The sequence below is a fragment of the Sus scrofa genome, chromosome 4 (assembly GCF_054392235.1).
Source record: "Sus scrofa isolate SSC_HxYL_T2T_F1_AM1 chromosome 4, Sscrofa_HxYL_maternal_Yorkshire_Landrace_v2.0, whole genome shotgun sequence".
In the NCBI taxonomy this organism is placed as follows: domain Eukaryota; kingdom Metazoa; phylum Chordata; class Mammalia; order Artiodactyla; family Suidae; genus Sus; species Sus scrofa.
The window spans coordinates 102,253,776-102,272,718 of record NC_139386.1 but is presented as its reverse complement, the minus strand read 5'-3'; the positions used below and the strand labels follow the sequence as shown (position 1 = coordinate 102,272,718).

Genomic DNA, 18,943 nt, shown 5'->3' with positions numbered 1-18,943 from the left:
CTGTACCTTTAGTTCACCCATTTTCTTCATCTGCCAGTTATATAGCATCTAGTATATTGCTTGGCCCTATGTATACCCACGCTTCCTCGGCACACCCGAAACCACCCCACCCCCACTTCCTGCCAGGAGTCCAGAGACCCTGTCACTCTTAGTTGGAAGCCAGAGAAGCCTTTGCCGGGGCCAGAGGTGATGGAATAGGGGCAGGGCAGGCTAATGAGTAACTCAGGGAGAAGTGGCTGTCTGATACAGGTGCAGTGCCCTCCCCCTTGTTGCAGGCAGGAACAGCAGAGGCAGACAGATGTAGCCGAATTACCTTGTAGTCTAGTCTCTTCCCAGAGTACAGTTGGTGAGGAGTGCCCTGGGCACTTGCCAGTGATGGGAAAAGCAGGGTCAGACAGCTGGTGAGAGCAAAGGCTCTGGGCTCCCTGTTGCCTGGCACTAGATCACTGTTTACCTGCCTCGGGCTTATGCAAGGCCTTGGTGCTGCCCTGCTCCCCTGGCCCCGCCCTGCTGTCCTCTGTAACTGAAGGCGGATGGGTTTCCATGTTGAATCATTTAGAGCCCTGCTTTCTGACCCATCCCAAAGAGCCCTTCAGCCCTCCTGGCCCTGGACCCACATGTCCTGGGCCTTAAGGGAGTTGAGGTTAGGAAGTCATGGGACCTGGGGTTAGGCTTGATGCCACCTCTGAGCAACTTGGTGCTCTTGGGCGGGCAAGGGGCTATGAACTGTGCTGGGATTAGGCTGCGAAGCCCTTGACCTGGATCTGATAGATCAGTGGAGGTACTGTCAGGGTAGAGCTGCATCATGCATAAATCATGACTTCTGAGAGCTGGCAGTCTAGGCACATCTGGTTCCAAAATTGTGACTGAGTAGGGCAGAGAGTCCAGGCCAGGAGGAGGTCCCATTATAAGGACAAACATGAAATGGCTGTATGGGATCCTTGGAAAGTCTCGCCACTGCTGTGCACATCTGCCTTGGTTCAGCATACAACCTTTAATAGACATGTATTGATATCTACCATCTGCCAGGCCCTGGGGACGCAGGAGTCAGCTGAGAGCAATGTTTTTTTTTTTTTTCCCCTCTAGGAGCTTATAATCTAGTGGAGAAGACAGGAGATAAAACATCACTCTGATAAAAGCGTAAAAATAAACTGAGGCAAATTCACTGAAAGATGACCATAGAGTGTATAATGTAAAGCTGATCTTGTTTGTGCGAGGCTGTGGTCGGAGAAGGGCTCTTTGAGGAAGTGACATCCTTCCGTGGACCAGGTGAAGCCAGGAAATTTCTGTTGGAAGGAGTAGCATGTATGTGCAGAGTGACGTTTTTTTGTCAGCTTTGTGACAGCCATATGCTGCTAGGTGCATTCATGCTTAATATCTTGTCATTTCCCCTCTTTTTATTGAAGTAGAACCTAGGTAAATAAAGTACAAAAATCTTAAGGTTATAATGATAGATTTTTACAATTGTATACACCCACATAATTGTTATTGTCTAATTCTCACAGGTAGTTACATCATGGGGTGTTACCATTATACCCATTTTACAGATGAGGAAACTGAGGCTCAGAAAAGTTGTGATTTGCCCAAGGTTATATTCCTCAAGTGAAGAACAGAAGCTGGAATTCTAAGCCAGGTCTTGACTCTAGTCCCCCTTTGCCTTGTAGCTTTTCTGGTCCCATTTCTTACTTCAGTTCCAACATAGGGCCCTGCAACTACATATCCTGCTTTTGGGGGTCTCTAGTTAGAAGCTGGTTAAGTCCTCCCCAGTGTCTGAAGAGTGGAAGAATGGGGTCCTCAGGTGATTGAATGTGCCTTAAGGACCTCTTGAGGGAGTTTCCTTTGTGGCTTAGTGGGTTACAAACCCAACTAGTATTCATGAGGATGCGGGGTTTGATCCTTGGCCTCGCTTGGTGGGTTAAGGATCTGGTGTTGCCATGAGCTGTGGTATAGGTGGCAGACTTGGCTCGGATCCCATGTTGCTGTGGCTGTGGTGAAGGCTGGCAGCTGCGGGCTCTGATTCGACCCCTAGCCTGGGAACTTCCATATGCTGCATGTGCAGCCCTAAAAAGCAAAACAAAAAGGACCTCTTGAGATTCTGTGATAAAAGTTTGGGAAGGCTGCATTTTCCCAAACACCACAAAGGTGAAGAACTGATAGGGCTGATAGGGATACCCTTTGTTTCTCTGGAGGGGAAGGGTTAGGAATGCTAAGAACTCTAAGCCCTTCTCACCTGGAACCCCACCCCTCCCTTCCCTGCTCCCCCTGAGTTCCTTGCACTTTTGCAATCCTTGAAAGGGGACTTGCCAAGTTTCCTTGGCCCAGAGTTCCTCGGGAGGTTGAGTTGCCTATGTTTGTTGTCTCTGGCTGGCACATCAGAGGCTCCTCCTCCAGTTTGGTGATAGGCCCTGGTGGAGGTTAGCAGAAGGGGTGGGGAAGCTAGATTTTTATTTGCTCGAAGGAGAACCTCTCCTCCCCAAGTTCTTGGAGCCAGAGCATACCTGGAATATGTTCCATTTTCTTTTCATTTCTTCTTTTTTTTAACGGCTGCACCTATGGCATATGGAAGTTCTTGAAGCTGGGGATCAAACTGGAGCGGCAGCTGTTGGCCTGCACCACAGCCACAGCAACTCCAGATCTGAGCTGCATCTGTGACCTACATTGAAACTTGTGGCAATGCTGGATCCTTAACCCACAGAGCCAGGGGTCGAACCCGCAACCTTGTAGACACTATGTTGGGTTCTTAACCTGCTGAGCCATAATGGGAACTCCTATGTTCCTTTTTCTGACTCTGCACTTAGGCACTGTAGACCCAGGCAGCTGGCCTGTGGGTGGTCTTGGCTCTGGCCCTCAGAAGGCAAGTCTGCCTGTCCTGGAGGCTCTTGGACTGACACTATTAAATGTTATTTATTTATTTTTTTTATTATTTTTTTAAACATTTATTTATTTATTTATTTATTTATTTTGGTCTTTTCTTGCCTTTTCTTGGGCCGCTCCCGTGGCATATGGAAGTTCCCAGGCTAGGGGTCCAATCGGAGCTGTAGCTGCCAGCCTACGCCGGAGCCACAGCAACGCGGGATCCGAGCTGCGTCTGCGACCTACACCACAGCTCACAGCAATGCCAGATCCTTAACCCACTGAGCAAGGGCAGGGATCGAACCCGCAACCTCATGGTTCCTAGTCGGATTCGTTAACCACTGCGCCACGACGGGAACTCCTAAATGTTATTTAAATATTTTTTTGAATGGGAAGCACATGGTTCCACCATGCAAAAGGGACAAAAAGATACATAGCAGAAAGCCCTTCATGCTCCCGTCTGTGTCCCTAGCTCTCAGTTCCCTCAACCCAGATGCATCACTGCTACTGGTTTCTTTGAGCATCCTCCCAGAGAGGGGATGATATACCTTGGGGTTTTTTGCATTTGCTTTTTTTCTTTTCTTTTTTTTTTTTTTTTTTAGGGCCGCACCCGTGGCACACAGAAATTCCCAGGCTAGGGATTGAACTGGAGCTAGGGGTTGAATTGAAATTTTGGGTCAAATCTGGCCTTTGCCACAGCAACGCCAGATCCGACCTGCGTCTGCGACCTACACCACAGGTCATGGCAATGCTGGCTCCTTAAGCCACTGAGCAAGGCCAGGAATCAAACCTGCATCCTCATGGATACTAGTCAGATTTGTTTCCTCTGTGCCACGATGGGAACTCTTGGGTTTTTTGTATTTGAAATGAGTTCTGGGAGTGGAGGCCCCCTATTCTCCATTGGATCGGAGGTGTCTGCAGGCCGGGCTTGGGTTCTGCCTCCCCTGGGGTCAGGGGAGGCAGATGGGGGTGTGTGTTCACATGTGCGAAGATCAGGGAAACTCATGACAAAGCCAAACTCCGCAGGACTGTATTAGAAGATAGGGATTCTGGGCTAGTGGGTCTTAAAGTGTGGAATCTGGGCCAGCAGCATCAGCATCACCTGGGAACTTGTTAGAAATGTAAACCCTCAGTTGGGGACCACCTGCTGAATCTGATTCTCTGGGGGTAGGGTCCAGCAGTCAGTTTTAACAGGTGATTCTGCTGCTCAAACAAAGGATGAAAACTACTACTTTGGGAGAAGGAATTGGTAGGGCAGTCAGCCTCACAAAAGCTGAGCAAGTAGAGGTTTCTGGGTTTCTATTTCTAGTCTCTCAGCTTAAACTCTCTTCTTCATCTTCTAGGACCCCTCCGATCCATGGAGCAGGTGTCCAGCATGGCTGAGCCCCGGGGCCCTGTAGACCATGGAGTCCAGATTCGCTTCATCACAGAGCCAGTGGATGATGCAGAGATGGGCACCCTCCGTCGTGGTGGGCGACGCCCAGCTAAGGATGCAAGAGCCAATACCTATGGGGTCGCCGTGCGCGTGCAGGGCATCGCTGGGCAGCCCTTTGTGGTGCTCAACAGTGGGGAGAAAGGTGGTGACTCCTTTGGGGTCCAGATCAAGGGGGCCAACAGCCGAGGGCCCCCGGGAGCTCTGAGCTCTGACTCGGAACTCACTGAGAGCCCCTACTCGCAGGCCAAGGAGTTTCCTGCCACCTCGCGGGGCAGCACGTCTGATGAGGAGCCCGGGGCCCACTGGAATGGAAAGCTGCTCCGCTCCCAGTCCCAGGCCTCGCTAGCAGGCCCTGCCGCTATGGGTCCGAGCAACAGGAGCGCCAGCCTGCTGGAGCTTGCCCCCCAGGGAGCTTCCCCTGGGAGCACCATTGACACTGCCCCCCTGTCTTCAGTGGACTCACTCATCAACAAGTTTGACGGCCACCATGGGGGCCAGATCCGGGGCCGGACTGGCCGCCGCATGCGGACGTTGCCCCCTGAACAACGCAAGCGGAGCCAGAGCCTGGACAACCGGCTCCCACGGGACACCCTTGAGGAACGGGAGCGCCGGTCCCCCGACCACTGGACCCCTAGCACAAAGCGTGACCAGCACATGGGCAGCTCGAAACAGTCAGCCCAGAACCTTCTTGGTGGCTTTAGCCGCTCTCGTCAAACCCAGGACTGGGTCCTTCAGAGTTTTGAGGAGCCACGGGGGAGAGCCCAGGACCCTGGGATGCTACAGGTCAGACCCCACCCCTTCGTGGCTTCCAACCCCCCAGCCCCTTCTCATCAGCCCCGACCCACCAGCCCTGGGACCCCATGTTGATTCAAATGACTCAAGGCAGAAAGTTGCTACTTTTTATCCATCTGTTTAGTAGATGGTGTTCACAAGTACAGTATACTTCTGTGGGCAAAATTCTAAAGGAAATGGAAGTAATTATGAAATCATTTACGAGCATGGAGAGCTGCTTGTCATCGCCCGACTGTTAACTACGCCTCAGTCACTGGCTTTTGCTAAGTTTATAGCATACGTGAGGCAGGCCTGGAGAATGTGAGCTGTTCCCTCATGCTCTTGCCAAGACTCCTACCTTCGGGGAGTTCTCTTATGCGCAGTGGGTTAAGGGTCCAGCATTGGCCTTAAGCTGCAGTGCCTGGGGTCACTCTTGTGGCACAGGTTTGAGCCCTGGCCCAGGAACTTTCACATGCTGTGGGCGTGGCCCCCCACCCCCACCCCAAAACCCTCCCACGTAGGAATGCAAGTGAGTAGGGGAGTGACTTTACTCTGAGACAAAGTTAAGCCCATTCTAAAAGTAGATCATTTACAGATTCTAGTACATTAACTGCCATTAGTGACAAATAGCCTATGACACAGCTCACAGCTGGTTGAGATCTGTTTGTTGAGCAAAATCTGGTTTGCAGCAATAGTGAGAGGTGTATCCTGCTTGACTCCTTCCTGGCCTTTGCTCAGGCCTCAGAGGTGTTGCCTCTTTTTTTTTTTTTTTTTTTTTTGTCTTTTCTAGGGCCACACCCATGGCATATGGAGGTTCCCAGGCTAGGGGTCGAATTGGAGCTGCAGCCACCAGCCTACACCAGAGCCACAGCAACACAGGATCTGAGCCACGTCTGTGACCTACACCACAGCTCACAGCAACGCCGGATCGTTAACCCACTGAGCAAGGCCAGGGACCGAACCCGCAACCTCATCGTTCCTAGTCGGATTCGTTAACCACTGAGCCACGATGGGAACTCCAGTGTTGCCTCTTTACCTGACTTCGGCCTATTTGTCATGCTCGAAGGACCTTGTTTCCCACTTGCTACTTCTCTTCCATCTGAGCCCCACAATGCTTCTGGTTTATCTTCCTAATCTTTCTATTTCTTTGGTTTTACTTTTTTTTGTAGTTCAAATCAACTCCAGACCTTCTCAGAGACCAGCAGGAGGCAGCCCCACCAGGCAGTGTGGACCACGTGAAGGCCACCATCTATGGCATCCTGAGAGAAGGGTGAGTGGGGACCCTCCCAACAGCAGAGTCACACACCTCCCTTCTTTCCCTTCTAGCTTTGTTCCCCATCTTCCCTGCTCTCTCTCTCTCTCTTTTTTTTTTTTTTTTTTTTTTTGCCTTTTGTCCTTTTAGGGTTGCACTTGTGGCATGTGAAGGTTCCCAGGCTAGGGGTTCAATTGGAACTGTAGCTGCCAAGCCTACGCCAGAGCCACAGCAATGCCAGATCCGAGCTGTGTCTGCAACCTAGACCACAGCTCACGGCAGTGCTGGATCCTTAACCCACTGAGTGAGGCCAGGGATCGAACACGCCACCCCACGGTTCCTAGTCGGATTCGTTTCTGCTGTGCCACGATGGGAACTCCGCATCTTCCCTGCTCTTAACCCTTCCTTCTCTCATCTCTGCTTCCTCTTTCCTCCTCTAATCTTTGCATCTGTGCTTTTATTCTCCAGAAGCTCAGAAAGTGAAACCTCAGTGAGGAGGAAGGTCAGTTTGGTGCTGGAGCAGATGCAGCCTCTGATGGTGAGTGGCCTTCTTATGGTGGGAGCAGGGGTCAGGGTTAGGGCCTTTGGGCCTTGGGATCAGGATGTGGACTCACTTCCTCCCCCCTGCATCTCTGGCAGGTGGCTTCTCCTGGTTCTACTAAGGCCTTGGCCGGGCAGAGCGAACTCACCCAAAAAGTGGAGGAGCTACAGAAAAAGCTGGATGAAGAGGTGAAGGTGAGGAAAGATAAGAGGTGCAGGAGGCATGAAGGACCACAGGGGGAAAGAACCTTGGCCTGGACTGGCTCTTCCAAGCAATGCAACGAGTCCTTGTTTGTCTTGTGCAACAAGAATGGGTGCTAGTCCTAGCAAGGACTTCTGTGGTTCTCTGGAGCTTAGAGAGGAAGAGCACATTCATCAGGGGTCCAACTACTTTTCCTTCCATTTCCTTTGAAAGTTCTTGTCCTGGCTCTGCCACTTACTGGCTCTATAAATCTTGAGCAGAATTACTTTACTGCAATTCTTTTCATCATAACAATGATGGCAATAATAGTACCTGTCATTTATTGAGTTTAAGTTTCTAGTGGGTACTATCCCAAATAGTATGTGATAATCATAGTGACCCTGTAAAGTAGGCATCTTGGACTCTTGTATGATGAGAAATTTGAAGATCAGAGAGGTTAAGTGAATTGTTCAAGGTGGTAAGTCGCAGCGGAGGAATTTTAAAATTTGGATCAGATTTATGCTCAAACCTATGTACTTCTCTTTTTTAACGCTGCTTCGACCTCTCACAGTGTGCCTTGTATGTAGTTGGTGCTCAGTAAGTGTTAGCTTGTAACTCCTCTTGTGTCCTGAAAAGCAGTGTAACGTACTGGTTAAGTGGTCGGCTGTGGAATCAAACTAACCGAGTTCAAATTGTTGGCTATGAAACTGACCTTGGGCAAGTTCTATAAATATTCTAAGCCTCTGTTTCCTTAACTGTAAAGTGGGGATAATAATTATACTGTGTTAGTTACCTACTGCTGTGTAACAAATGACCTCAGAACACCAACATTACCCAGTATCTGAGGCCTCGGGATCTGGGAGCCACTTAACCGGGTAGGTCTGGCCCAGAGTCTGTGATGAGCTTCCAGTCAAGGTATTGGCTGGGGCTGTCATCATTAGAAGACTGGCCAGGAGTTGGAGGATTGACTTCTTTTTTTTTTTTTTTTTGTCTTTTTGCCATTTCTTGGGCTACTCCTGCGGCATATGGAGGTTCCCAGGCTAGGGGTCGAATCGGAGCTGTAGCTGCCAGCCTACGCCAGAGCCACAGCAATGCAGGATCCGAGCCCCATCTGTGACCTACACCACAGCTCACGGCAACGCCGGATCGTTAACCCACTGAGCAAGGGCAGGGACCGAACCCGCAACCTCATGGTTCCTAGTCAGATTCGTTAACCACTGCACCACGACGGGAACTCCAGGATTGACTTCTAAAAAGACTTACTCAATGGTTGTTGGTTGGAGGCCTCAGTTCCTTGCTCTGTGGACCTTGTCATAAGGCTGCTTGAGTGTCCTCACCATATGGCAGCTACCTTCCCCCAGAGTGAGTGATCCCAGACAGAAGGTAAGGAGGAAGCTGCAGTGCCTCTTTATGACCTAGTCTCAGAAGCTACACTTCACTTTCCGCTTTTTCTCTTTGTTTAAAGAGAGTCCTGGAGTTCCCATCATGACTCAGTAGAAACGAATCTGACTAGCATCCGTGAGGACACAGGTTCGATTTCTGGCCCGGTTAAGGATCGGGCGTTGCCGTGAGCTGTGGTGTAGGTCACAGACATGGCTCAGATCTGGCATTGCTGTGGCTGTGGTGTAGGCCGGCAGCTGTAGCTCTGATTCAACCCCTAGCCGGGAACCTCCATAAGCTGCAGGTGCAGCCTTCACAAGACCAAAAAAAAAAAAAAAAAGAGAGTCCTTAAGTCCAGCCTATACTTAGGGAGAGAGACATCACCTTTGGAAAGGAATGTCAGAGAATTTGTGGATGTATTTTAAGCCCTTACGAGTACCCAGGCTTGTTAGGAGGATTAAATGCAGGTAACATACATGAGGTCCCTAGTACAGGGCCTATTAAATAGTGAGTGTCAGTAGATGTTAGACATTCCTATTATTTCGGGTCCTTCTGAGAGGCTTGCCCTACTCTCCACTTGCTTTTCTCTCCTTTTCCAGAAGCGTCAGAAGCTAGAGCCGTCCCGGGTTGGGCTGGAGCGGCAGCTGGAGGAGAAGGCAGAAGAGTGCAGCCGACTGCAGGAGCTGCTGGAGAGGAGAAAGGGGGAGGCCCAGCAGAGCACCAAGGAGTGAGTGCAGCTGATAGGGCATGTGGGGCTGCTGGAGGGCCTTGGCCGGAGTTAGAGGCTCCCCCAGGGCTGGGGAGACAGAGGGAGATCTTAAGCTGAAGCTGGCAGACAAAGATGGTTTAAGATAAGACCTTTCTCTACTTTTTCTATTGGGAATGCTACTGGGCTACCTGGGTTTGCCTCTGTGCATGGGTTCTTAATCTGTAAAATAAGGTTAACAGTAGTACCTACTTCACAGGATTGTTGTGAGCATTCATTTAGCAGAAGTGTTTGCAATGAGTACTGTGTGGTAGGCACGGATCTAGGTTCCTGGGGTATGTCAGTGAACCATATACATGAAGAGCTCTGCTCTCTAAAAGTGTAGCTTCTCGTAGCGGGGAACAGATAGTAAACATTAAACATATTGTGTACATGTGTCACATGTGAGCAGGTGATAAGTAGATCCGGTTAAGGGCAGATCAGGAGGGCCGGGTTGTGGGGGAGCAGGTTGCAAAAATTAAGTAGCCACTGGAGGCCTTGTTAAGGTTTGAACAAAGACTCGAAGGAGGTGTGAAGGAATTAATATAAAGTGTTTAGAAAACTACCTGACACATAGCACTTGATAATGTTATCTATGATAATTATTAGACTCCAGAACATGAAGCTCCTCCTGGACCAGAGTGAAAGTGTTCGACATGGGCTAGAGACCCAGGTGATGGAGCTGCAGGACAAGCTGAAACGGGGCCAAGGTCCTGAGCCTGCTAAGGAGATGCTGATGAAGGTAGGGAGTAGGGCTGGTTACCCCAGCCTCAGCTTCCTTTTAGCTAGAGCATCCTCAAGTGTGCTCATCTACAGCTTCCCCAAAGTATGGGGAGTAGGTAGCTGCTTACTGGTGTACTTAGTACATAGGGTGCTTTCAGGTGGACCTAATGGCGGGCGGGGCGGGGGCTGGAGCCCAGAATGGTGGTTTCCTTTATTCTAACTAGGCATCTTAGAGACCGGAGAGCACCTGGTACCGTGCCTAACTGATAGGAGCTACTCATTAAATTTTTTTTTTTTTGCCCTTACCTGCGGCATATGGAAGTTCCAAGCCCTAGCTGCAGCAGCCTGGATCCTTAACCCACTGAGCCAGGCCAGGATTGAATCCATGACTCAGTAGTGACCTGAGTCACTGCAGAGACAATGTTGGATCTTTAACCTAATGCGCCACAGCTAGGGAACTCCAATAAATTATTATTATTTTTGGCTGCCCTATGACACATGGAGTTCCTGGGCCAGGGATCAGATCCAAGCTGCAGTTGTGACCTACGCCACAGCTGAGGCAACACCGGATCCTTTAACCCACTGTGCCAGGCCAGGGATCGAACCTGTGTCCTGGGGCTGCAGAGACATCACCGATCCCATTGCATCACAGCGGGAACTCCAGTATTTTTTGATTGACTGGATGAATGAATTATTCGCTCCTAAGGTGGTCACCTCTGTACTTCCACATTCACTTTCCCCAGGACCTGTTAGAGACCCGGGAGCTTCTGGAAGAGGTCGTAGAGGGGAAACAGCGGATAGAAGAGCAGCTGAGGCTGCGGGAGCGGGAGCTGACAGCCCTAAAGGGTGCCCTGAAGGAGGAGGTGGCCTCCCGTGACCAGGAGGTGGAGCAAGTCCGGCAGCAGTACCAGCGGGACGCAGAGCAGCTTCGCCGGAGCATGCAGGATGCAACGCAGGCATGTGACAAGAGCAGGGCTGGGAGAAGAGGGTACCCTAGGGAAGGGGGCTGCCTTGAGGTCTTGGTATTTTTTGATTTTTCATGGTCGTCTCGGGAACTCCCCATGAAAGACACATGTGGGATGTACTGTAAGCCTTGGTGGGGAAACGTACAAGGGCAGAGGGAAGATGTGCAGTCCAGGAGTCCCGTGGGGAGATAACTGGGGAGGCTTCCCCTAGATGCCAGGAGACAGACTGTGTCTTGGGGTGAGAACCTTCTGCTAGCATTGCACCAGGTACCTGTGGCTGTCAGGGGGTGTGTGCGGGTGCTTCTGGGCCCAAGCCTCCCCTTCTACACACTCACGTTGGTTTGGAGTAAACTCTTCCCTCTGAGTCTCCTGGCCACCGACTCTCCCCTTCCCCAGGACCATGCAGCATTAGAGGCTGAGAGGCAGAAGATGTCAGCCCTGGTTCGGGGGCTGCAGAGGGAGCTGGAGGAGACCTCAGAGGAGACGGGGCATTGGCAGAACATGTTTCAGAAGAACAAGGAGGAGCTTAGAGCCACCAAGCAGGAGTAAGGACATTGCCCCTCAGGATGCTTATCTGTGATTCTTATATCCCACCTCCTCTCTGCTCAGGCTGTGCTCTTCACTCCCCCCTTTTCCAGCTGCCTTTTTCCATATCCACCTTCCTCCTCTGCCCTCACCCCCACCCAGGCTGGGTGCCCAGTGTATTGGCCTCCAGGGAGGTGGTTTTCATCGCCCTGCTAACCTCTCCCAGGCAAGTGACCTTACCCTGTTTTCTTTCCCTTTTGTTTCACCTCGCTGGGCTCAGACTCCTGCAGCTGCGGATGGAGAAGGAGGAGATGGAAGAGGAACTTGGGGAGAAGATAGAGGTCTTGCAGAGGGAATTAGGGCAGGCCCGAGCTGGTGCTGGAGATACTCGCCAGGTGGAAGAGCTCAAGAAGGTACGTGAAAGTTGGGGAGGGGGTGGAAGGGCTGGTAAGGGGTGATGGGCACCTGCCTCAACTTTCCATTGGGGTCTCCACACTAGTGTATTTGTCTTCCACGGCTTGGTTTTCAGGCTTCATCCTGCCTGCTCAGCCTTATCTTTTCCCAGTATATGCTCCAGCAAGACTGGTCTCCTCATTGAGTATAGAAGTTTCTTTTCTTTCTTTCTTTTTTTTTTTGTCTTTTTGCCATTCCTTGGGCCGCTCCCGTGGCATATGGAGGTTCCCAGGCCAGGGGTCTAATTGGAGCTATAGCCGCCGGCCTTTGCCACAGCCACAGCAATGCGGGATCTGAGCCACATCTGCAGCCTACACCATAGCTCACGGCAACGCCGGATCCTTAACCCACTGAGCAAGGCCAGGGATTGAACCCGTAACCTCGTGGTTCCTAGTCGGATTCGTTAACCACTGAGCCACGATGGGAATTCCAAGTATAGAAGTCTCTAATGGAGGAGTTCCCGTTGTGGCACAGCAGAAACGAATCCAACTAGGAACCATGAGGTTGTGGGTTTGATCCCTGGCCTTGCTCAGTGGGTTAAGGATCTGTCATTGCCATGAGCTGTGGTGTAGGTTGCAGACGGGGCTCGGATCTCTCGTTGCTGTGGTGGTGGCATAGGCCAGTGGCTGCAGCTCCGATTCAATCCCTAGCCTGGGAACCTCCATATGCCACAGGTTCGGCCCTCAAGAGACAAAAAAAAAAAAAAGAAGTTTCTAATGGAAAGGGCTCTCAGTGGCCAGGTTGGGTTATAGCCAGAGGCTGCTGGCTGCCTCCCAAGAGGCCTCAGGGAGGATTGCCATGGATTTGTGAAACTCCATGGTCATTTTTGCAAGCTCGGAAACCTAATTTGGTCAGCATAGCACGCGTGGCTCCCTCTCTCAGAGGGGACTTATTAACTATGCTTATGCAACAAACGTTTACTAGAATTCCAGCTTATTAACTTACAATAAGAAATGTCGTCACATGGACTGGAACACTTGCAGTAGCATGGCCAGCTGACCTACATGGGAAGCCAAATTGTAATTTGAAGGCTGCTCGGAGTAGAGAATCTAGACACAGAGGGTTAAATGTTTTATCATGCATGGTTATTTCACAAATTATAAGGTCATAAAAGTGAAGTGAACACAAATAATTTCTTCATATTTTTGGTATTTATGAAGGATAGGAAAGCAATGAATTATTTTGGATGACTTGAAAATAAGAAAATATTTTCATTATAGGTAACTGGCATTTATGGCCTACTGAGAATCCTCCTAGATCTAATCAAACATATTCTGGTGGTGAAATCAAAAGTATTAATTTTTACCATGTTAAGAAGTTAACAACACACACACACACACAATAAAAGAAGTTAACAAATATCAATGAGAGTCTGAAGCCTTTTCACTATATTAGTTGACATAGTGAACTTGGGCTTCCTTTGGACAGTCTCAGTCGATTTTTTATGCTGGATAAAGCTAAAGAGCTAAAAAGTACAACTAGTATTTGATTTATTTCATATATTAAATGTATTTTTAATCAATAAATAAAATATACATTAGGAAAATAGACTAATCCAGTCCATTGTGGACCATACACTGTGCCATTTTTCTTTCTTTCTTTTTTTTTTTTTGTCTTTTTGCCATTTCTTGGGCCACTCCCACGGCATATGGAGATTCCCAGGCCAGTGGTCTAATTGGAGCTGTAGCCACCGTCCTACACCAGGGTCTCAGCAACGCAGGATCCGAGCCGCATCTGCGACCTACGCCACAGCTCACGGCAATGCCGGATCGTTAACCCACTGAACAAGGCCAAGAATCGAACCCTCAAGCTCATGGTTCCTAGTTGGATTCGTTAACCACTGAGCCATGACGGGAATTCCACTTGGGTCATTTCTCTGCTTACCTGTAATGAATAGATATGAACATTCACTTACAGGTTTTTTTTTCTATGAAAATATGTTTATGCAGTTCTCTTGGGTTTATACCTAGGCGTAGAGTTGCTGGGTCATCTGGCAATTTCATTATTATCTTTTTGAGACATTGCCAGATTATTTTCCAAAGTGGCCATGCCACTTCACACTCTCACCAGTAGTGTATGAGACTTTTGGTTTCTCCACATTCTGGTGTCCCAGGCTGGCTCTCTCTGCTGTGTCACCATTTCCCTTCCCTGTCACCATTTCTCTTCCCTTCTAGGAGCTGCGCCAGACACAGGAGGAACTTAAAGACCTGCAGGCAGAGCAGCAGAGCCAGGAGGTGGCTGGGAAACACCGGGAGCGGGAGTTGGAGAAGCAGCTGAAGGTCGAGGCTGAACGAGGCCGGGGACTGGAACAGCAGAACCTCCAGCTACAAAAGACCCTCCAACAACTGAGACAAGACTGTGAAGAGGCTTCCAAGGCAAGGGGAGTGGGCACAGGGCTTAGGAGGTGGAGGCTGAGGGGTCTGGAGGGCTGAGGAGCCAGAGGGCGTGGAAAATTACCTATCATGGGTATGTATAGACCAGATCCTTGGTCCTAGGTGTGTGGTTACAGGTAGCCAGGAGGTGGCAGGGGGAGGCCGGGCGGTATCTGGTGACATCCACTGCATCTCTGTAGGGGTGGGGTTCTCAGGGAAGCCTCTGGCTGGCGGCACCACCCCTCTTTACATCTGGATTCTTGGGGTCTGCCTTTGGGGTGGCCTTTCTTGGAGTTGTCGTTGACCTTGAGCCCTGGGGTCTGAGCCTCCTCTCCCTGAACCGGCCTCAGGCTCAGATGGCAGCAGAGGCAGAGGCAGCAGTGCTGGGGCAGCGTCGGACGGCAGTGGAAACAACACTTCGGGAGACCCAGGAGGAGAACGACGAATTCCGACGGCGAATCCTGGGTCTGGAGCAGCAACTGAAGGAGGCGCGAGGCTTGGCGGAAGGCGGGGAAGTGGCGGAGGCACGGCTTCGGGACAAGGTGCAGCGGCTGGAGGTCAGTACTTTCGCCGATCTTGTTAGCTTCCTCCTGGCGCTGTCTCCTCATCCCTGCCTAAATCCTCAGCCATCACTTTGATTTTGTGTGGACTGTACTTCTGTTTGCCTTCCCAGCCTTCTGGTAACCTTGGGTTTATTTCCTGGCGTATGCTTTGGTGTGACTTTCTCAAGTGTCACTGGCATTTTTGTCTGTCTTCTATCTACTTTTTGCCTGTTCTCTGTTCTTCGCTGGGTCCTCTGAGCCTGTTTTTGTGGCCCACCTTTTTAAAACAAGCATCTCTTCCTCCTTCCTCCCATCCACTCACCTCCAAATGGCTTGAGCCCAAGGTTCGCATCCTGTCATCCAATGGTTCTCTCCTTCCCCATCACAGGCAGAGAAGCAGCGGCTAGAGGAGGCCCTGAACACAGCTCAGGAAGAGGAGGGGAGCCTGGCAGCAGCCAAGCGGGCCCTGGAGGCACGGCTGGAGGAGGCCCAGCGGGGGCTGGCCCGCCTGGGGCAGGAGCAGCAGGCGCTGAACAGGGCCCTAGAGGAGGAGGGGAAGCAGCGGGAGGCCCTCCGGCGCAGCAAAGCCGAGCTGGAGGAGCAGAAGCGCTTGCTGGACCGGACTGTGGACCGGCTGAACAAGGAGGTGGGGCCTGGGGCGGCCTGGGCTCAGGAAGAGGCTCCGCTCATATCGAAGCTTGCCTGGCGGGACAGGGGGTGGGAGTTGGGGTCACATCGTGTGGTGGCTGCTTTCCTCAAGTTCATTGTTGGGGAGGCCGAGGCCAGATCCTCAGAGTGGCATCCTTCCTACTTCCCTCCCCTGATGGTCTTGATCCTTGGAGAACATTTCCCGGAGTTCCTCCTAGAAGTCTATAGGCCCAAAGAGCAGAATGTTCATTGGTAGAGTTTTATATTTGGAGGAAGAGAAAAGACCTATAATCCCTCCTGAGGCATCTGTAAGACCTAAAATAAGAATTTTCATTGGTAGACTTTTATGTTTGGGGGAAGGGAAGGAAGAAAGGAAGAAAAGGAAAGAAACTGCTCTTTTGGGCTAAGGTTCTCTTACTCTCTCACTGTAAAACTGGAGCAGACACATCATATGTTTCATCTGTTCTAAAAGGCACATTGTGTCATCTCTGAAATTGATTTGTGTCTTTTTTCGTTTGTTTTTTGTTTTTTTTTGCCTGTTTCCAGGGCCGCTCCCACGGCATACAGAGGTTCCCAGGCTAGGGGTCTAATCGGAGCTGTAGCTGCTGGCCTATGCCAGAGCCACAGCAACGTGGGATGCGAGCCGGGTCTGTGACCTACACCACAGCTCACGGCAACGCCAGATCCTTAACCCACTGAGCAAGGCCAAGGATCGAACCCGCAACCTCATGGTTCCTAGTCGGATTCATTAACCACTGCGCCATGACGGGAACTCTATGAAATTGATTTGTGTCTTATACGAATGTGTTATAGCTTAACGGGCAGATTTTTCTTTTAGCGGTACGTCTTAAAATAATCATTAGCATCTTGGGTTTGCTGAAATGTGGTCATTTAGGGTTTACTTTGTATCAGGTACTGTTGTAAATAACTTTAACATAATTAGTTAACATTCTTACAACACCCTTGTGATGGAGATACTGTTATCATCCCATTTTACAGATGGGAACCTGAGACCCAGACCCATCTAATAAGCGGTAGAGCCAGGATTCGAATCCAGAAAATTTATATATTACTACCAGCTATACTAGGGACCTAGGTCCAGGAAAGAGAAGAGAGAACTGCTTTGGCAGGAAGGAGGCTCTGGGAGAGTCTTGAGAGTCTGAGCCTGGAGAAGGGACAGAGGCGTCTGTTAAAGAGATGCAGTGCTGAAATAACTCTTTTTCTGTGTTTTAGCTGGAGCAGATTGGGGATGACTCCAAGCAAGCCCTGCAGGAGCTCCAGTCTCAGCTGGAGGATTACAAGGAAAAGGCCCGGCGGGAGGTAGCAGATGCCCAGCGCCAGGCCAAGGAGTGGGCCAGTGAGGCTGAGAAGACCTCTGGGGGGCTGAGCCGGCTTCAGGATGAGGTAGGACCCTTAAATGGCCAGAGGATGGAGTGGGAACCCTTCCAGCGTCCTTTAAGGGATCCTGGGACCTGGGTTTAGGTATAATCACTTAGGTGGGAGAGTTGGGTGGCAGGGGGGTGTTGTCCACCCTAGCTAGGTACAGACAGTAGGGGATGCATCGTCTGTATAGGTGTGATTTGCAAACTCTGCTGCACATCAGGGTCACCTGGGGAGAGTTTTAAAAATCTCAATACCAGGAGTTCCCTTCATGGCTCAGTGGTTAATGAACCCGACTAGCATCCATGGAGACTCGGGTTTGATCCCTGGCCTCACTCACTGGGTTAAGGATCCAGCATTGCCATGAGCTGTGGTGTAGGTCACAGACACGGCTTGGATTTTGTGTTGCTGTGGCTGTGGTGTAGGCCAGTGGCTACAGCTCTGATTAGACCCCTAGCCTGGGAACCTCCATATGCTCTGGGTGCAGCCCTAAAAAGACAAAAAAAAAAAAAAAAAAAAAAAAAAAAATCTCAATACCCAAGATATATCCTGTACATCTTAAATCCTAACTCCTGGGGCTGGGATCCAGGATCCATCGTCTAAGAACTCTTTAGGTGCTTTAAACTTGTGTGGAGGGTTTTAAAAAGACAAAAATGAAAATGGGCTAAAAGTCATTCTTTTTTATTACCACCATGTTCTGGCAATTCTTAAGAATGTCAGTGTTGAACTATTTCTCCCCGCAGGGTGGACTGCTCCCACCCCTCAACCTCCACCTGACCTTATCTGAGCTGTTGCATTTTTCCTTTCTGACCAGACTCAGAGGCTGCGGCAGGCCCTGCAGGCATCCCAGGCTGATCGGGACACAGCCCGGCTGGACAAAGAGCTGCTGGCCCAGCGGCTGCAGGGGCTCGAGCAAGAGGCAGAGAACAAAAAACGCTCCCAAGACGATAAGAGCCGACAACTCAAGAGCCTTGAGGTGAGGACACTGAGGGTGGGAGAGGGAAGGTGATTGGGGTGGCGGGGGGTGTGGGGGGGTCTGGATCCTGGCACAGGTGGGATATCTGTGGGGAAAAGAGCCAGGATACTCCAAGCCTCTTTCTATACTAGGGATGGAGAAGTAGCAGCCCACAGCTGATGGATTTTGTTTGACTGCAGTGTTTTAAACAACTTTGAATTCATTGCTACTGTTTGGAAATTTATAGATGTCACATAAAATTTGGGGTTTCTGGGTTTCTTTTTCTTTTTTTTGCTTTTTAGGGCCACACCCACGGCATATGGAAGTTCCCAGGCTAGGGGTCGAATCGGAGCTACAGCTGCTGGCCTACATCACAGCCACAGCAACACGGGATCTCACCTACACCACAGCTCATGGCAACACCAGATCCCCGACCCACTGAGTGAAGCCAGGATCGAACCAACATCCTCATGTATACTAGTCGGATTCGCTTCTGCTGCACCACGATGGGAACTCCCTTTCTGGCTTCTTTTGTGCATTTGGAAAATGGAATAACACTGGGCTTAGAGTCTTGAGTTGTCTGCGTGGCACCAGTTGGCTGGAGCTGAGCAGTGGCTTCTCCCCTTCAGAGTCAACACTGGCTTTCAGTTTGCTATTTTTGGCAGTAATAACAATAACAATAGTAATAGCAGGAGTTCCCATAGTGGCGCAGTGGTTAACGAATCCAACTAGGAACCATGAGGTTGAGGGTTCGGTCCCTGCCCTTGCTCAGTGGGTTAAGGATCCGGCGTTGCCGTGAGCTGTGGTGTAGGTTGCAGACGCGGCTCGGATCCTGCGTTGCTGTGGCTCTGGCGTAGGCCGGCGGTACAGCTCCGATTTGACCCCTAGCCTGGGAACCTCCATATGCCGCAGAAGCGGCCCAAAGAAATAGCAAAAAGACCAAAAAAAAAAAAAAATCTGAAAAAAAAATAGTAATAGCAGCAGCAGCAAACATATATATTGTGCTGTGTGCTAGGTACATAGGACTCCCTTTCATCCTGGGAATAACCCTGTGGGATAGGTAGTCTTGTTTTCTCCATTATACAGATGAGGAAAACTGAGACATAGGGAGACTGAGTCCGTGGCTCCTCAGCTAGGAAGTGGTAGGTTTGATTTTCAAATCTAAGCAGTCTGGCCCTGGAGCCTACACTCGGCCTCTGCATGGCATTGCCTGTCTCGAGTTT

The 18,943-nt window shown here is 50.4% G+C and overlaps 1 protein-coding gene across 13 annotated transcripts in view; it reads left to right on the top strand.

Annotated features, from left to right (window-relative positions):
* Positions 1-18,943, top strand: part of CGN (cingulin) — a 37,194-nt gene that overhangs the window by 14,013 nt on the left and 4,238 nt on the right. For 4 of the 13 annotated variants that reach the window (XM_085022970.1, XM_013997148.3, XM_085022962.1 and 1 more), the window contains exons 2-15: positions 4,197-5,071; positions 6,229-6,329; positions 6,780-6,849; positions 6,951-7,046; positions 9,012-9,139; positions 9,767-9,899; positions 10,624-10,836; positions 11,242-11,390; positions 11,651-11,783; positions 13,998-14,198; positions 14,546-14,752; positions 15,126-15,383; positions 16,619-16,789; positions 17,580-17,741. In XM_085022970.1, the coding sequence (XP_084879096.1) occupies positions 4,211-5,071; positions 6,229-6,329; positions 6,780-6,849; positions 6,951-7,046; positions 9,012-9,139; positions 9,767-9,899; positions 10,624-10,836; positions 11,242-11,390; positions 11,651-11,783; positions 13,998-14,198; positions 14,546-14,752; positions 15,126-15,383; positions 16,619-16,789; positions 17,580-17,741 (2,883 nt within the window). In that variant the 5' untranslated portion in view covers positions 4,197-4,210. Of the gene's footprint in view, positions 1-1,086; positions 1,306-1,505; positions 1,634-4,196; positions 5,072-6,228; positions 6,330-6,779; positions 6,850-6,950; positions 7,047-9,011; positions 9,140-9,766; positions 9,900-10,623; positions 10,837-11,241; positions 11,391-11,650; positions 12,152-12,356; positions 13,457-13,997; positions 14,208-14,545; positions 14,753-15,125; positions 15,384-16,618; positions 16,790-17,579; positions 17,742-18,943 lie in introns of those variants that run through there. The other 9 variants (XM_085022961.1, XM_085022963.1, XM_085022967.1 and 6 more) reach the window with 8 other exon arrangements.